This window comes from Apodemus sylvaticus, chromosome 15, assembly GCF_947179515.1.
Source record: "Apodemus sylvaticus chromosome 15, mApoSyl1.1, whole genome shotgun sequence".
Lineage (NCBI taxonomy): Eukaryota > Metazoa > Chordata > Mammalia > Rodentia > Muridae > Apodemus > Apodemus sylvaticus.
Window position 1 is genome coordinate 19440568 of NC_067486.1, and position 19999 is coordinate 19460566.

General features: G+C 34.7%; 1 protein-coding gene across 1 annotated transcript in view; it reads left to right on the top strand.

Moving 5' to 3' along the window:
• Tmprss15 (transmembrane serine protease 15) overlaps positions 1 to 19999 on the top strand; it is a 123419-nt gene that overhangs the window by 18235 nt on the left and 85185 nt on the right. Inside the window, exons 6-9 of the mRNA XM_052158804.1 lie at positions 2345 to 2380; positions 4391 to 4435; positions 13247 to 13378; positions 17298 to 17406. Of these exons, the coding sequence (XP_052014764.1) occupies positions 2345 to 2380; positions 4391 to 4435; positions 13247 to 13378; positions 17298 to 17406 (322 nt within the window). The remainder of the gene's footprint in view (positions 1 to 2344; positions 2381 to 4390; positions 4436 to 13246; positions 13379 to 17297; positions 17407 to 19999) is intronic.

Consider the following 19999-nt stretch of genomic DNA (forward strand, 5'->3'; position numbering starts at 1 on the left):
AGTCATGTCTGTGAACATATAGATATAGACCTGATTTTGAAGAATGCTGCCTTGCATATTTCTTTCAATCTTATGTTTTGAGACAAAAATATTGGCCAGATAAGCAGGACAGCAAGTTTCTGGGGACCCGCCTGCCTTTCCTCACACACTATGTCTAGGATTACATATGTACACAATCAGGCCTGATTTTTGTGAAGGGTGGGGTGTTTCAAAACAGGTGTTTTTCCCTCTGTAGCTTTGGCTGTCCTAGATCTCACTCTGTAGGCCAGGCTGGCCACTAACTCAGAGACTCACGTGTCTTTATCTCTCAAGATCTGGTATTAATGGTGTGCTCCCATTGCCTGGTCAGACCCAACATTTTGAGAAGTCCTGAGGATCTGGATTCAGTTCCTCATGCTTTCATGACAGGCACATTGCTGACTCTACCATTTTACCTGCTCACAACTCAGTGATCATCAAACTTCAGGACATGGTAGAATACTATATTTTCTTTCTGCAGTTAACTATGATATGTAGGTTTCATTTTAAAATATGGGTTTGCAGCGCCATAGGACGAACAGCAATAAGTCACCCAGTACTTCCAGAGCTTCCAGAGATAAAACCATCAACCAAAGAGTACACTTTGAGTTATCCATGGCTCCAGACACACCAGCAGCAGAGGATGATCTTGTTGGACACCAAATGGGGGAGAGGCCCTTGGTCTTGAAAAGACTTGAGACCATAGTGTAGAAGAATGCCAGGACAGGGAAGCGAGGGTGGGTTGATTGGGGAAGGGGAGATCGCTTACAGGATTTTCAGGGGAGGGGAAACCAGGAAAGGGTCCAACATTTGAAGTGTAAATAAAGAATATACCTAATTAAAAAAAATAAAGTCATATTCTGGTTAAAAGTAATATAGCTGAGAATATTATAAACTTAATAATATCTAGTTATTTATGCCAAGTAAAGATATTTCTAAGTTTGATACTTCTGTTTTATTTTAAACTCTATATGGTGACCCAGGTCTATATTTTACACCTGACCCATGTAATGAGACCCTAGAGATAACACTTTTAAAATTATCATTGAGGAAATGTATTACCTTTTCAGAAAGTAAAACCAAACTCTAATGCTAATTTATCCACATCAGCACAATTCTGTCTCTTTCATTTAAATTTTTATTTTGGCTTATAATATTTAAAGCTTTCTCTTGTCTCATCAAGGTAACATTGCTATTGGAAAAAATCTCTTTGAGAAATGATGGATTGATTTTTGTACAACTAAGACTAGTTACCTTAAAATGTAAAATTAATTCGTAATGGAAAAAAGTATTAATTAGTAACCAGAAATCTGAAAACTCATTGTAGTTCTGGCAACTACCAAATACAACAGGCACCTTGTTTTATAAATTCTTTGAAATGAGGGTCTTAAAAATTGTGTGATTACTAAACTTGAGCATTGCAGGAGTTATCCTAAATGTCAGTCGTAACTACATACCATAAAGAAATGGAAATCGTTATAAGATTATAAAGATAATACTCTTAATGTCTTCCATAATCTTGATATTTCCACAATATTTAAGACTAGTACATAACGGGGCCAATCATTACATCATTTAGTTTTGGGGCAGACCTGTTAGGGAAGTGAACTTTTTCACACTTAAATGACATAAAAGAATAAACAGGTGGAGGGAGAGATAGCTCAATGGTTAAATGTAATTACTGTTCTGGCAAAGACCTAAGTAGTAATCCAAGTTCCAGGTGATCCAGAGCCTTCTGGCTTCCATTCACACCCCACATATGCACTCAGTGCACAAGTAGACATGGAGTCAAGACACTCCCGCACATAAATCACAAGTAAATCTTGTTTAAAAAGAAAGAAATGCCAGTGTTAGACTATGAGATCAGATATCATGTCTCCTACTTGTATACAGTTTGGAAACTTTTAGCTCATAGGCAAAAGATTAGTGACTCCTGACATTAGCTTAGTGCCCATTGAATAACATCATCTCTTTAGAAATAAAAGAGTACAAGAAAGTCTAAAACATACATAGTAATATTTTGAAAACCAATGAGTACTAAGTATTTAAACTTAGTTTATCAATCTAACGCTGTCATCTCACTCTGTAGTTATGAATCAAAAGCATCATATTGAATCCCATAAATTCTCAAAATTACCTTAAACTAAAATAATTGTAAAGGCTCAAAATAAAATCTAAAACATTTTATTAGAATCAGAGCATATCTAACATAAATAAAAATAGTCCAAATATACTTGAACTTTCTTAGTTGAAATATTATACAATCAATTCCTTATAACCAGTCTAAAATATCTAATAATTATTTTAATTTCACTTGTCTTTACAGATAAGCTAACAACCAGCAGTTCTATGACAACTTCAGGTCAGCCTTAATATTGTTATTTATTTTATTTATGATTTTTGAGTGAATGTGTTTTTTATGTTTCTGTGTGCCTGTGTGTGTAACTGTGGATGTGTATTTAAATGCATGGGTATATTCATTTTCATATGTATGTTTATGTTTCTGTCTTTGTCTGTCTGTCTGTCTGTCTGTCTGTCTCTCTCTCTTTCTCTCTTTCTCTCTCTCTCTCTGTCTCTCTCTCTCTCTCTGTAAGTGTATGTATTTATGTACCTGTTAATGGTGCACTTGCCAAAGTCTAGGAAAACTCTCCTTCCATCTTGTGGATTCCAAGGACTAATTTCATGTCTTTAAGCTTGAAGACAAAAACATTTTTCATGAGAGACATGCTTTATTTTCTTATATATATTTGGGTGTCTTAATTCTAGAAAAATTCCTCCCAAAAAATGAAGAACAAAGTGAAAAAAACAGAAAAAGAACCAAATAATTATATCTTATTTTATTATTTAGTTGCTTGTTTAGTTCCTAAAGAAGAAGAAAGAAAGGGTGTGGAATAGTTTGAGTGAGTGGAGACATTCTGGGAGGAGATTGGGAGGGGAAACGGTAATTAAAATAAGTCATAAGGAGGAGAAAATAATTCATACTGAAGCAATAATTTATTTCCAGTAAATATTATGTGTACCAGTGTTTTGAGATTGACATCATCAAATACATTAGTGAAAAACATTTCCTAAGAATGGCAAAATCTAGTAGTTGAATACAAATCATTCTATACAACTATAGCATGAATAGATCCTTTTCTTAAATTAATATAAAAGAGAGGAAACTTAGCTTTTGGAAATTATGCTAGTAGATTACTCAGTTATTAGAAATTCACCCAAGACATCAAAGCCAGATAATAAATAGGACAGCATGAGATCTGTCAAGAAAGGAATAATAAAAAAAAAATGTCCTTAGACAAATATTCCAAAAAAATCCAATGTTCTACAGCCTATTTTAAAATCAGTTGTCAATTTAGTTTTAGTTTCTGAAAGCATCTTGGGTTCTCATCTCAATAGTTCCTGCACTGACTTCAGGTGAGGTCTGTAGTAAACAGTACAATGTGGCCACCTCATATTGAACCCCATAACTGTACAGTCATTCAGCAACTGATTAATAACTGTAAATTTTTTAAAGAATCATGCAGGGTTTATCCTTATATTTGGATAAAAAGGGGAGATCTGAATTGATATACACTAATGGATCACAATAAGCTAAAATTATATGAAATATTATATTTTAGATGCATTCATCTTATTTATTTATTGTTCTCTATGAATGACTGTTCTGTCTGCATATCTGTGTTCACACTAGAGATATGCTCAGTACCTATGAAGGTCAGAAGAGGTTTAAGTCATATATAATTCCTGGTACCTAGAGCTATAGAGGGATGGGAACCACCATGTCGGTACTGAGAAAGCCACCTAGGTCTTCTGCAAGAGTAACAAGTGCTCGTAACTGCTGAGTCATCTCTCCAGCCTCATTGAATGAAACATTAAATAGTACTTACAACATTTTATTAAATTATGTGATGATTATTTTAAGGTCACTTATCTTCTCAGTTCACTGTCAGCCAAACATCAGGATTAATAGTATATCTACTATAGGTGCTAAAAATGCGACAACCACCTCTACAACAAGACAGATAACAGGAAAAGCAATTCACACTGTAACAATGATTTACAATAAATTTATATCATAAATCTGAGGATCTAACCAATTTTGCTTTCTTCTTATCAACAGCAGTTGCTGCAACAACTTCAGGTCAGTTCTTACAGCATCACTTTAACTTAAACTGTTACATTACATTTATTCATAAACCTGAGTATCAAAACAACTTTGCTTTCCTCTAGAGCCATTGGATAACTTCTCAACAGCAATTATTACAACTTCAGGTTAGTTCTTACAGCATTAAACTGACTTAAACTATAACAATGATGTACAATGAATTTATGTCATAAATCTGAGTATCAAATCAACTTTGCTTTCTTCTAGCACCACTGGGTAACTTCTCAACAGCAATTGCCACAACAACCTCAGGTCAGTTCTTAGAGCATTACAGTGATCATCATAAATATACAAAATTATTTGTCAGCTAAAATAGCTATAAAAATTAAGATAACAAAATATGTACCCCGGCATGCAATAAAGACAAATGCTCCATTATGTTCATAGCAGCCTTATTTATAATAGCCAGAAGCTATAAAGAACCCAGATGCCCCTCAAAGGAGGAATGGATACAGAAAATGTGGTATATTTATACAATGGAATACTACTCAGCAATTAGAAACAATGAATTCACAAAATTTTTAGGCAAATGGTTTGATCTGGAAAATATCATGCTAAGTGAGGTAACCCAATCACAAAAGAATACATATGGAATGCAATCTCTGATAAGTGGATATTAATTAGCCCAGAAGCCCTGAATACCCAAGGCACAAATTGCATAACAAATGACTCCCATGAAGAAGTATGGAGAGGGTCCTGATCATGGAAAGGATTGATCTAGCATTGGAGGGGAATATAAGGACAGAGAAAAAAGAGGGAGGTGATTGGAGAATGGATGGAGAAAAGAAGGTTTATGGGACATATGGGGAGGAGGGATCCAGGAAAGGGGAAATCATTTGGAATGTAAACAAAGAATATAGAAAATAAAAATATTTTAAAAAATTACAAGCTAAAAATGCTAAGGTAAAGTATTATACAAAGAAAATATATAATGGATAGCTAATATTCACTTAAAATATTTTAATTTCTGACTTATTTATTTATTTTTACTTATTCACTTTATATCCTGCTCAATGCCTACGTCCTGGCCACGCCCTCCCACAATCCTTTCCTTCATTTTGATCTCCACCTCATCCCCTTGTCCTGTGAGCTGATGAGGCCCCCTCTGGGTATCCTGCCACTCTGGTACATCAAGTGTCTGTGAGACTAGGTGCATCTTCTCCCCTGAGGTGAGATAAGGCAGCCCCACCAAAAGAACATATCCCACACACAGGGAACAGCTTTTGAAAAGTCCCTCTCCAGTTGTTCTGGAGTATTAATATTTTTTAAATGTTTTAAAGATTTTGAGATTATTTGGAAATTATCTGGTGCCTCAGCAGTTTCAAAAACCCTTCAAAGGAACAAACATGGTTGTATATGGGGGGCTAATATTTCTATTGTCTGACTTTACTTTTGCATTCTGATTTTTTAAGACTGTGGAATCCACTCATTGCCAGGCATGTAATCACTAGAACTGAAGCATTTTCTAGAAAGGATGCCATATTTATCAGATACTGGGATACTCACTTTTGACCATATTCTCTGCATACAACACGGACAGTGTTGTTCTGTAAATGCAGCCTTGTTATCATCAGTAATAAAATACAGCTTGATTCACTTAGTCAATTGTTTTTCCCGTAGAAGTATACTATGAGCTAGTCCCTGGAAGGTTATTCTTCTATGTATTTATCCATTTATTCCACAAGTAGAAGAGAACACATGTCATATCGACATGTAGAATTCAGAGGACAACTTGTGGGAGTCAGGTTCCTCATTCTGCATGTGGGTCTCAGCGATCACATTCAAATCTCCAGTCTTGAGAGGAAGTATCTTCACTCAACCATGTTGCCCTCCTCATGTCTATCTGTGAAGTGCCATTTTCTCTAGAATCCTAGGAATTTGCACATTGTGCTTCTGTTGTTTATTTTTGGAGATTATAATTTAATTACAACACTTATTTTTTACCTTTCCTCCCTCCCAATCCTCCCATGTACCCCTCCCTGCACTTCTCCTAATGGATGATCTCTTTTTTCACTGTTATTGAATGCATGTGTGCATTTTCATATACATACATCTCATATATATGTGGTGTATATATTATATACATAAATGATATGTTCAAGACATCACATATATATGCTTGTATGTATTTATATAGATATAGATACAGATACAGATTCAGATACAGATAGAGATATAGATAAATGTACATATATTTGCACATTATATTGTGTGTATTATAAGTATATAATATACATATGCATATATATGTTTATATATGTATATATATTGTTACATATATATTGTTTTATATATACATATTGTTATAATAATACACATATACATATATATAGTTAAATATTTTGATATATATAACAAAATATAACCTGTTGAGTATATATTATGCTACTCGTACATATGTTTTAGGGCTGACCATATGGCATTTCAGTGAACAACTGCCATGCTCTTCTCTAGGGAAGACCACCTCCTTCAGCCCCAGGTTTCTGCAGTTCCTTGTGTAGGACTAAGGCCACGTGGGGCTTTCCTCATCCAATTTGGCATGCGCAGTTTGGTGTCATCGCTGCTCAGCTCATATTTAGGTGTTCACAATGGTGACACTTTTCCTGACTTTAGTGTAATCTTCATGGTAAATGGCCAAAATATGTCCCAACATTTAAGAAGACTCAGCAATGTCAAAAACTCAAATCTCTAATTGTTCTTCTCCCAATTGCTTGAAAATTCTCAGAGGCCCAAAATTCCTGAAGCAGCAGGTAAAATTGAACACTGCCCATAATCATAAACTTACAGTGGTCCAAACTAAGAATTTGGCCATGATGATATAGAATTTACATGTTACATTCTAATTTATAATTTTAGTATTTAGTAAATACATAAAACATCCCATGCTTTATTACACAGTAGACCTTCTCTTGCATGGTTTGATCTATTTATAACTTAATACAAGTTCTCTGAACATGCTTAAGGTCAGTTAAGCTGACATAGGATGTTAATACATTAGCTGTATTAAATTCAGCTTTGACATGACGTTATTGATAATGATTTTATTAAAGGTGTTAACCTATGTTGCATTGAAAAACATCTGCATATATTCTTTTCTAATATATACATGTATATTATTGTGACAAACATTTCACTTTGCATTTTAGAAACCACATTATATTGTAATAATGAAATATACAAAGTTTAAGTGTGATTGCTGTGCTTTGGGGCAGTTATTAAAGCAAATTATTTGTACATAAACTATGTGACTCAACAACAACACAAAAAACATAGATTATTAGTGACTTAGGAATGAGTGCTGTGTAGAGGATGGATGTACTTAAAAGGAGATGACTCATGTCCCAGGTAACATAAAATTTCAAGGCAAAAGATTTTATCATGCTGACTTGAAGGACATGGAATTTTGCTACTACAGTACTTTTTATGTTCTAATTTTATCTCACTAATCTGTGTATCTCAGATTACAGACACATAAAAAATTCTGAAACTATAAATTCCCTCTCTTAGAATTAATAATCCCCATACAGTGTGTGCTGGTGCAGTGTTTGAAATGTGCATTTAACCAATATTTCCAAGTCTAGAACCAATGGAAAGTCTGTGATAGTGTGAAGAAACCCACAGTATTGTTTAGGCACAGCAAAAGAATGGCTTGAAATATTGAGCTATATTTTCAGTTTGGTTTAAGGTGAATTAAAGTGTAACTATCAACAATTATTTTTTCAAAGTAAAATTATTATTATTATTATTGAAAATTATATATATATACATATATATGTATATATATATATATACACACATATATATATATGATCTTTGGAAATGTTAGTATTTCTTCACACTATAAAAATAAATTCGAAAATTGTCAGTCAAATTTATTTTTATAGTGTGAAGAAATACTAACATTTCCAAAGATCATATATATATATATATATATATATATATATATATATATATATATAACTTTCAATAATAATAATAATAATAATTTTACTTTGAAAAAATAATTGTTGATAGTTACACTTCAATTCACCTAAAACCAAACTGAAAATAAAGCTTAATATTTCAAGACTTGAAATTAGTCAATAAGCATCTAAATTAGTACCCTATTTTCCAGATGTCAGTTTACAAACTCATTACATGATTGATCTAATCGCGTTCTTGATGTCCTATTAGATGCATAAATATTCTAGGAGAAGTACATGGAATGGCTTAAGGGTGAGAAAATAAATGCTAGGAATATAGCAACAAAAGAAAACCTTGGACATTTTCTGCTGAACTATTCTGACCAAAACAGTGAATTGTGAAACCTAGCTGAATATATGCCAATGCCTTCCGTAAGGAGGAAAAGATAGTGACAGAGCTTACAGAAAACAAGGCATCTCAAACATCTTCCAATCATTTAAGTTAAAAGAATAGAATCAATATACATTTGGGCTTGTCTTTCTTATTGGACATGAGCAAATGATATTCAATATAATAATAAAGATGCAATATAAAACATAACATGTATCTCAAAGGTACCAAACTTATTAAGCTTGCCTAGAGCTCTAATTTATAATGGTTAATATCACATAAAAATGTTATATAAAATTGCTCATTCTTGACATGACATGGTCTAATAGATGCTTTGGCCAACTGAAGCAACTACTTCTTATATACTTAGAAAGCTAGGTAGTATCTTAGAACTTAATAGATATCACATAGAATTTAAATATTAAAATAAGCACCTAAGATGGTGCCTGGATATTTCTTGTTACTAAAAAAAATAGACTAAAAAGAGAAATGTTTCAGATACCATGTCACTGTGGATACCACAGCTATTCACACAAAGGAAGACGAAACCAATAATAATTAGATCAGTTTCCTACTGACTTATATCAAAATAACAACACTGATAATATTAGCAGCTACATGTTGCTATAGAAGAGATTTTTCTAACACTAAATTTCAAACACAATTTTAAATTGGTGTTGTTTATTCAAATCTGGTAACTTATTCACCAACAAATATTGTTTCCAACTATTTCCTTTCCCTGAATTGACTTAATTAACACATAAGCAATTGTTGTACGGTAATTCAGGAGTGAAATACAATAGTCTCCTTGGCATTAAGTTCATACAGCACATGAGTTCTGAATCCTACCTCTCATTTATTCTTCTCATACAGTGAGACAATATAGATTTATAGAGAGGAACGAGGCAATTAAACTCGAAAACTGCAGTTTCCAAGCAGTAATTTATTATGAATATGTCTTTCAGGGATGTTAAGTTTATTCTCATTTTTATAAGCCTTGAAGATAGAGTTTGAGAAAAATCAACAAACACATGCATCATATACCCGGCATTAGTACTATAATAAATTCTGCCAAAGAGAATTTTTATACGATAACAGGTAAAAAGTCCATGTGGATTATGTTCTTTTGTTCAGCTGCCTTTGTTGCCAATTACTGTAAAGTTTTACTAACCAATTTGGAGTGCTGGAGGGGAGCGACAGGAGCTAAGGTAGCAGTGCCCAGATTGATTTCTTGGCTTCTGCAGCTTGTCTGGAGGGGCTCTCTGGGGCACTTGCTCATAGGCTTACAGGCTTCCTACCCGGGAGCTCGTTCTAAGTCCTTTGTTGCTGACTGTGCAAGCAATGATTTCAGAAACACAGTGCTTTCAATACTATAGGCTTTCTCTACTTCAGACAAAATGCAACATCTTGCCACTATTCTACTATGGGGTTGAATTTGAGGATAGAAGAAGGAAAGCAACAGCCAGGTTTTGTGAAGGACATGATGGTGGGTCAAAAGAATCTAGGAAGGCTTGTACTCCTGATTGAATTTATCAAGCCAGAGATTTGTGTCCCTAACAAATATATCATGGTCCTCACTTGAGAAACAACGGTTTTTATATTTCTAAGCCTTCTTCATTCTTTCGCTGTGTAATCCCAGGATCATTACAACCAGATAAACTATAGCTTTCTATGTATCTTAATTTAAATGTGAGTTCTCTTGTGAAGATGGTTTTAATTTTTGCCCAATCTTCAGTACATTTATTGCACCCTTACCACCACATTAGAAATGATTCGTATGCAGCTCAGCCGGGAGAGAGGTCACCTCCTGCTAACTCCTAGTTGTAACTATTCACTGCCTCATAACCTGGATGTGGGGGTACATGTCTACAATCTCTACATCCTCAAAATAGAAACAGGATGATCAGAATGTCAAGGTCACCTACCGCTACACGCCTCAGCTTGAGACCCTGTCTCCAAAGTTTTTCTCCTTTCATGTTTGTCTCCACAGTTTACAGTTTCGTGACCTAAGTACCCATAAGAACAGAGTACACATGGAGGGACCCATGGCTCCAGCTGCATATGTAGCAGAAGGATGGCCTCGTTGAACACCAAAGGGAGGAGAGGCCCTTGGTCCTGAGAGGGCTCGATGCCCCAGTGTAGGGGAATGCCAGGTCAGGGAAGCAGGAGTGGCTGGGTTGGTAAGCAGGAGGAGGGGGGATGGGATGGGGGTTTTCAGAGGGAAAACCAGAAAAAGGGATAACATTTAAAATGTAAATAAAGAAACTATCTAATAAAAATGACTAAATTAAATGTAGCAGCAGGAAAAAAAAACTTGTCAATTAATGATCACTACGGGGATATGATAAATCACCACAGCCAAAAGGCAGTTGAAAAGGAAAGAGTTTATTTCAGCTTACAGTTCCACACTGTAGTCTATCATTAAGGGAAATCGATCAGAGCAGGAATCTAGAGGCAGGAGCTAAGGCATAAGTGCTGCTTGCTGGCTTGCTCCCCAAGGCTTGCTCAGCTGACCATTTAATACACTCCAGGACCACCTGTGCAGGGGTTGCCCCACCCACAAAGGGCTGGGCCCTCCCTAAACAATCACTAATTGATAGAATGCACCACAAGCTTGTTCATAGGCCAGTCTTCTGGGGACATTATCTTTTTGAGATGACTCCAGAGTAAGTGAAGTTGACATAAAACCACTCAGCACAGGAAGTAAAAGGTCCTGAGACTTTGGAGGTCAACAGATAATAGAGAGACAAGTACAACTTTGTGTCCTGGAAGCGAAGATCCATAGGTAGCATCAAGACAGCCAAAGTTACCTTCTTTCCTAGTTATGACTCCTAATCTAGTCTTGCAAGCACTGAAACAGAATCTTTGGGCCTGTAGTAAAACAATGTATACATTTAAATACAGGCTTTTTCCCCCACCTCTTTATTTACCATACTATTAAATATCATGCTTTTTGAGAATTAGGACACAGCAATTAAATAACTTGTTTGATAAATAGCATTATGTTCTAAGTATTATGTGCATTTGGGTTTAATAAATAATATTTATTTCTATTTTTATTTTATTAAATGAGAATATTCCACCATTTGAAAATAGCGTTGATATGTATACCACGTTTTAGATGTTAAATTTTCCATTTGTCTTCCAATTATTTATTTTTATTTTAATCAGAACCATTTTAAAGGTCTAATTTAGATGTTTATATATTCATCAGCTCTATCTATAAATATTCAGGTTGGTATGTTGATAAAAAAAATTAGATTTTTTCCCCTGTTGATTTTATAGAGCATAATAATAGAATTCATTTTATAGTTTTATGCTCCAGCAGATGGCAGTACAATGCTTCTTTTCATGTTAGGAACACCAGTGGATGTTCTACTCACTGCACATACTAGAAGCACTAATATCACTCACGGGGGAAAGAAAAAGATATGAGGTTGAAAAGAAAACATAGTGGTGGAGTCTGGGCAGAGCTGGGAAGGAATTAGGAATACAAATGATCAAAATATATTACATGCATGTATGATATTTTCAAAGAAGAAATAAAAAGTAAAAGTCTTCATAAAAGTTAGGAAAAATAATAAAATGTTAAGGAGCTAAATTTCTCAAAAACCCTTAAAGCGCCATTGATACTCTAATCACAAACTAAAAATGTTCAAGCTCCCACATTGTTCTGAAACAATAAGATACATATTCTCTTGTAGGCATATAAAAATATGTCTTATTCTTAGGGTTGAACTTAAAAATTTCAAAGTGAATTTCTAGACGTATGTGTGTCCTGAAATATCTCTATACCATATCCATGGAAGCCAGACAGATAAAGAATAAACAAACTGAGAACTACAAAATAGCCCTCCCCAGCAGACAGGGAGTTATCTAGCACCCTGGAGGGATGTGTTTGTATTGGATGCCTTAAAATGATCTGGGACAAAACATAGAGGATTAAGGAGCAGAAATAGTCATAGAGATTCTCCAATTTTATTACAAAGTGCATTTGCAAGTAGACATTTTATCTCATTTCAAAGTTCCTTTCTTTGATACATTTTCCTATGCAGAATGTATAAACTTTATGAAATCCACTGTGTTTTCAAATAATAACATTCATAATACTTGAAGTTTCCATTACATGCTCTGATAAACTTTCCAATGTATTACCTCATATAGCTCAACCTTGTTCAAGGTATACATTTAGGGACTTGGATACTTCTCTATTGCTGTGATGTGACCCCATGATCAGTGCAGATCATCACGACAGTCATAGCACTGGGGTAGTGGCTGAGAGCTTACATCCTGGTCAAATATGGGACAGAGAGAAGGGCAGAGCATGCTAACTGGGAATAGCTTTTAAATGTCAAATCTGGCCCCTTCTGACACATATTCTCCAACAATGTCTCATCTCCTAATCCTTTCCAAGGAGTTCCAACAACTGAAGATCAAGTATTCAAATATATGCCATTATGGGGGATCACCATAGAGGCTAAGTGATTAAACTACGCATTTACAAAAATAAAATGAATAGCATGAGCATTCACATTTAACATCAGCAAAATACATTTCTTTTCTAGAATTTAAAGTGTTTTAATTTTTTTAGGAATGACTGGTTGATCAAAAGAAATATTTCTTTCTGCTAAATGAAGTACATCAGTCTATTATGACGCTTAAATGATGAAGAACACAAAAGAAACATTCAGCCATTGTGTAATACTGTGTGTAGCTGACCAATCAGAAATATACTGTCCAAAATCTTATGATTTGAATCTGTCTTTTAAGGCAATGTCTCAATAGAGTGCCAGCCTGGTTCATGGCCCTGTGCTAATGCTCTGAACTGCATAGCGACTGAACTGTTTTGTGATGGAGAAGTGAACTGTCCAGATGGTTCAGATGAAGACACTGGGCTATGTGGTAAGGCTTCTCACCCTCACCCCTTTCACCCTTCTTCATCCTTTCTCCTCCCTGACCACACACACACACACACACACACACACATTTGCAAACACACACACACTGCACAACACACTTGAAAACTCAAACACTGCAAAACACATGCAAGCACACATACACACACATTACATCTCAGCTAGCTGAAATCAGTGATCTTTCCCATTACCATATGCGTAATTTAATACAAAATATAAAAATATATTATTTTAAACTTAATTGCACAATACTAGGTGCAAATAATTCTACACAATCCCATTTAAGAACACTGGGGAATTCTGTGAACAGTTGCACATTATTCAGGTAAGCAGGGAATCTCCCTTCATCTCATTTGTCTTAAGCTACACTAATTCTTAGATCAAAGCACTATTAATATGTTTTCATAATATTTTCACATACATATAATATCACGCCCCTTACAGAATCAAATCAGCAAACATTATTCACTGTTCCTCATTGCTTTTCTTTTCCCCTTTCAGCTCTTTAAGTAGCAGAGTTGTAAGTAACAACTTAAGGTCTTCTGAACAAAAACCACTGTTTTGTTATTTGTTCTGTCTGTTGTTATTTTAATAGCATCATTAGTAAAAACTTAAATAGCACATGGACTACACCAAACACTAATCAAGATAATCTAAATGGAATCTCTCTTTGATTTATATTGCATCATAGTTTGGTTGCATTTACAAAAGCTTACCAGAAAGAATCTCATCAAATAATGTACTTCCATGTGCAATCTATCACCATGTAAGTGTAAATTCAGATGGTAAGGAATGAAAAGGACCATGAACTTAGGTCTAATTTATAACTTATTTTTGAAAACTTAATAGGAGGTCTGAATTAAGCCTGTCTGGGTGTGACCCATAATCACCTTTTTTTTTTATTTCTCCTTTTTTGAAAGAAGATCTGACCTGTGCTCACTATTAGGATACTCCTGACAAAGGCTCTTGGGTGCTGGGGTAGCAGATCAGCTGTGTGATACTAGTCAACTCTATAACCCTCAGAAAGTTGATTGCAAACATAGCTCCTGAGTGTTTTAAGTCTGTAATTTCCTTGTCAGCGACAACTGTGTTCTCATATTCTCTGACATTAGTTAAAGAAAAAGATTTGAATAAGGAACTAATTTAGAAACGTCATCTACCACTAGGCTCAAGCTTCATAAGACAGGTCCTGAGGCTGTCATCCAGTAACAACTCAAAACAGCACCTACACTTAACACTATCTTTTCACTGAAAATTCCCAAATCAGGTGTCCTTGGATAAATTTCAAACACATGGAACTAAACTACATACTTTGAAATGCAGTTGTCATGTATTGGGGGGAATAGTGCAGTCTGTGGAATATTTTAAATTTATTTTATATAACTATGTTACTCAAAGAGGAGGATGGTGAAGAATGCTACATGTATTTATTCCTGGTGTTTTCCAAAACCTTTCCCAGAAAATATGATCCAAGTGTGCCATCAAGAGGAAATACTGGTTTCTGTTTCAAAAGCAATAATCCATATTAAAACTAGACATATAACTTTAAACCTATGTACAAATGAGCAACAACTTTAAATATAGGATGGAATATAACAACAGTAGGCAAATCAAATAACTTGAAATGTGTCTCTTATTCTTTGTTCCTAAACAAATTTGCTTATTTACTGAATTCTTTGTTTTCAAATAAGTTGATAACAACTCATAGCAAAAAAAATATAGTAATATGATTAATAATATGCAAATGATAAATTGACTCCAAAGAAGGTTTAAAGGAATAAATTATTTTTCCAAGTCATAAGATGAGTATCAATATCTAAATTAATGTCTACCTTTGCTTTAAACACATGAGGATCTGCCTGGTTCTTTTCAGTGGCTTTATATTTATTAAACCTTAAGGTCATCCAGCTTTCAAGTGACTCTTTAGTCTTGTGTTCTTATAATCTCTGTTCCTTTATATATACTATAAATTTAGCATTGCATTCATTTCTGAAAGATAGTTTCAAATCATTGTTTGGACAAGGTAGCAGAAAAATCAATCAAACGAACTATCTTCAGCAGCAGGTGCTTCAGAGCACAGGTGGTCTTATCCATTTTAATCAGAGTGGTGGTAAGCCCGGAGCCCAAGACAGCCCTCAGCACCAACTCCAATGTTAAGCAGCAGGACACCATCCCAGAGGCTCCGTGCATAAATCCATACTCAGAGAAAAAAATGTATAAGCTAATTTAAGAGTTTTCTCTGTAAGACCCTGACCTTTGATCTCTTGCTTATTTATTGATTTTATCCCAGCTACAAGCTCTGATTCTAGTTTGTGTTATTAATAGAGTCATATTAATGATTTCTTCTGTACTGAGTTTCTGTATTTAGTCTTTGGTTATTTAGGTTTGTACAACTTATAGCTGACTATAGCTAAAATAAGATTTCTTTAAATTGTGTTCCTCTTCTGATTAGTATTGGATCAGCAGGAAAGTTTACTTTTTAGCTGACCTATGTAGAGAAATGATGCTGAGTTACAGCTCCTAGGCAAAGGAACAAGGCTGTTTCGAAGTCAGCAAGTGTTCTCGTAACTTGCATGCTCAAGCGTGTGCACACAGTATTGTTTTCTGTGTCTGAATAGATCATGTTTAATTCCTTTATCCTGCAGACGTCACTGGTAAATATTGATCCAGCAGAGGGAGCTCGTGGTCAGCCCCAACTCATGCCACTGGGACTATTTTGTGAATGCAGGCAACATGTCTGTGGCTAACACGTTGCTGTTTGTCATTTGTGGATTGAATTGTGTCCCACTCAGAATTTATTGACGTGTTCTTCTATGAGGCCATCTGAAGGTCACAGAATCACAATTATAAACACTCTTCTTATTCATAGTTGAGATATATTTTTAATTTTTTTTTAATCATGAGAACCTATTTTGCGTCATTGTGAACTATAAAACTGCCTTGTTCAGACACATCCTGTAAAAAAATAATTATGCTATCTACTCAGGGTTTTTTTTCCTTCTTTTGACATGATGTTTTTTGGTCTCCTGACCATGATTATTGTCAACAGTTTAATACTGTTGTAGTTTTAAATGCCTTCAGGGATATTTTACACTTTTATTTATATTTAGGGACTAACAAGGTCCATTTACATCAGACTAAAATGCAATTTGTTTACTAGCAATAAAAATGTGAAGATTCATAGAAAACTGGACAGACTAGATACCAAGACACACAACCCTAGCCACTTAATAGCCCCTTAATTAAGTCATGGGTATTTACCTAAGCATGAGGGATGCCAGATTCCTGTCTGTTTCCCTGTCTTACTTGGCTCGTTCATAAACTGTTCACAGGCAAGAAGATAACATGGAACAAACACAAGTTAGTTATAGGAAGAGCTGATTAAGCAACTCATTCCCATGACTCCATATGACTGCAAGGCATCTGAGGAAGGACAGAAGAGTCATTTATTCCTGAACGACCAGCCAAGGGCTTCAACAAACACAGAATGATCTCAATCTTGTATAAAATTGCAAATCAAATCATACAGTGTGACCCCGTTGATTCTGTTTTTTCTAGAAATATGTCAGAAACAAATGTAAAGAACAGCAAAATTTCATCAGCATAGTAAATAGCTATGGCGAATATGTAAAGTGTTCTGGTTTCTAGTCTTTTTATTTCACCCCCCCCCCCATTTTCATGCTACTACTGACAGGACCGGCATTAGTGTTCAAGAACCTTGAAAAAGATGGAATTTTTTTAGTATACTTTTGCTTGTGGATGTACATTATCATGGTAATTGCAGATAGAGGACTCCAGAGAAAGAAGGCTCTCTGTGGATATTATTTACAAACAATTGGGTGAATTGATTAACCCCTTGCATTAAAGACTACAGAGGGCTAATGTTACCTGACATGTTCACACAGCCACAGCTTGTGATGGACGATTTTTGTTGACTGGAGATTCTGGGGTTTTCCAAGCCAATCGCTATCCAAGGCCAGATGAAGCAGGTGTTGTTTGCCGGTGGATCATCAGGTAAGAAGATCTCCCAACATGACATTTTCTCTTTCTATAGAATGTTTAAAATAATTAGAGTTTTCATTAATGACCTGTTGACTATCTCAAAGTTCCTCTTTCAATCTTAACCTTAAAAACTACTCTGTACTAAGAAAAGCTTTGTGTCTAAGAAATGGTGGCAGTCTACTGGGATCTAAACTATTACCTCAAAATAAATTTTAGTCATCATTATCACATTTAAATTAATTAGTCAAATAAACCATTTAACTTTTCTCCCTTTAAAAGCATTTGCTGTATTAGAGATGAATTTACCACATAGCATGGTTCCCCACACACACCCATGGATCAAAGTATGGGTAAATACAGTGAATTTTATACAAGTTTAGAGAACAGATTAAGTAGAGATAAAATGTTCAATATGCCAGTAAGATATTTGGAGCAATGTTTAGCCACCCTGAAATGTATAACCACAATGAGCATCTTGCCAGTGTTCTGTAATGTGGACAGAAGAGATGCGTCCTGTGTTTTCATATCTAGTTTCTTCAGATTCAAGATGTTTTTATGTGAACAAATCTCTTTCACCTCAAATCCCCACATCCATTTGGTTCAGAATCTGTAACTATAGGATCAAAGTCATTATATAATATAATTATGAACAAAATCTATTTAACATACCAAGTATCCTATGACATTTAGAAAAGTAGATCTATTTCCTTTAAAAAATCAGGAGCAGACTAAAGTGCTGAATACTATAACATAGGAGTCTAGTAACCCTATTTCCATAAATTCTTCATTATTTCTTTAATTATTTTCATAAATTTTAAATTACTTCTTGTATTTTTGAAGTTATTATGTTAATTAAAATATAATAATATCATTCTCCCTTCCTTTTTCTCCATCCTTTCCCCCATCTCTTCACTCATGCACTCTCAAATGGACACCCCTCTTCCTATGGTTGTTATTGTTACATAAAATCATAGAGGCACACACATATTTAAATACAACTGCTGAGTTCATTTTTGTTGCTTTTGTTGTTGTGCAAGGTTGAACACTCTGCACTGGATAACCAATGAGAAGTTGAAAATAGGGGAGAGGTTATTGTCCATGTCTTAGATGTGCCTGCTTTTCTGTTTACTGTGAGTTAGTGTTTCGGATCCAAAACGTAGCAAAGAACCAAATGGGATTGTTCTTGTCCTCTGCTCCCTCTTTCTTTCTCCAAAAGGCAAAGGTCAAGGAGCAAGCAGCTCTAAGCATGCTTCTCGTATGTTCGTATGGATTATAATGTTAAACCCATGTCAGATAAAGAGTTCACCATTTTCTTGTCTTCAAATGCCAAGACTGCAATGAAAAGATCAGATTTTCTTTTTCCTTTTCCTTACTTTCTTCTTCTTTTTCTTTTTTCTTTATTATTATTATTATTATTATTTTAAATTGTTGTCTTCTTCAGAATTGGCTCTAGCTTCCCCAATTGGTCTTACTAGTTAACTCAACATTTCTCTGCACTGCCCTAGCAGCCCCACAATTAACTACACAGCAGCAACCATCAGCCTTGCCTCTCTCTTCCTCTTAGTCTGGGCTAGGCTCCCGCACTGCATCTCCATATTTGCCTGTATCTTACTCCTGCAGTGAACAAGCATTCTCTGCCATATCCACATGCTCTTGCAGGCTTCTAAATTTATTACTGCAAAATAATAACTCCATTAAACTGAATATTTGTAATGCACCCATCTGCTTTTTGCTAGAAATTATTACTGAAATTTATCTTGACATTGTTCAATTCATGACATGGAATAATGTTTACAAATACTAGGGAATACAAGAAAAAGTCAGCAAATTGAACTTTGAGTCACAAATTTCTGATAAACAAGACAGCAAGTATGTGGCTAATACTATTGCTAATATAATAAGGTTATAGGTAACATAATCCACATAAATTAGAGATCAGAATTGTATAAATGTTCATGGTTTGCAGATTCTATGTCACCTCTAACAAAATACAAATGATAATTTTACATAAATAAAAAAACATTCGTGGAAAATGCAAAACCACAAAGAATGAAAAAAACAGAAAAAAATAGAATACACATGCATTGTCCCTGCTCTTGACAATAATTTCTTAAATATGACATAGCACAAGCGATGCCAGCAAATGGGTAAGTAAAATCACCTTCATTTCATATTAACAGCTACCAAAAAGCAGAGGAAATATTAAAATTGTAGAAGCACAGATAAATCATTTTCTAATAGTCAACAATTCTAGTGAATAAATATCTAAAATCATAAAGAATTTCTATAGTAACACCTAAGAAAATAATAACAACATGAGTGAAAGTGAACAAGGTTGGGGCTCAGTAATTAACATTTTTTTCTCCCTTCAACAAACCTGGGTCTAAGTCCCAGAATGCACAAGGCATCTTACAACCGTCTATAACTCCAGTTCCCAGACACTAGGTTCACAAGTTTACATGCAGGTAAAACTTCTATACACATAAAAGGTTGTTTAATTAATGTGTGTCTTCGTGACATTTACCAAAAGAAAGTGGATGAAAGGTTTAATTAAACATCAGCCCAATTAAATGGAAATGGACAAGTACATGACAAATTTTGAATG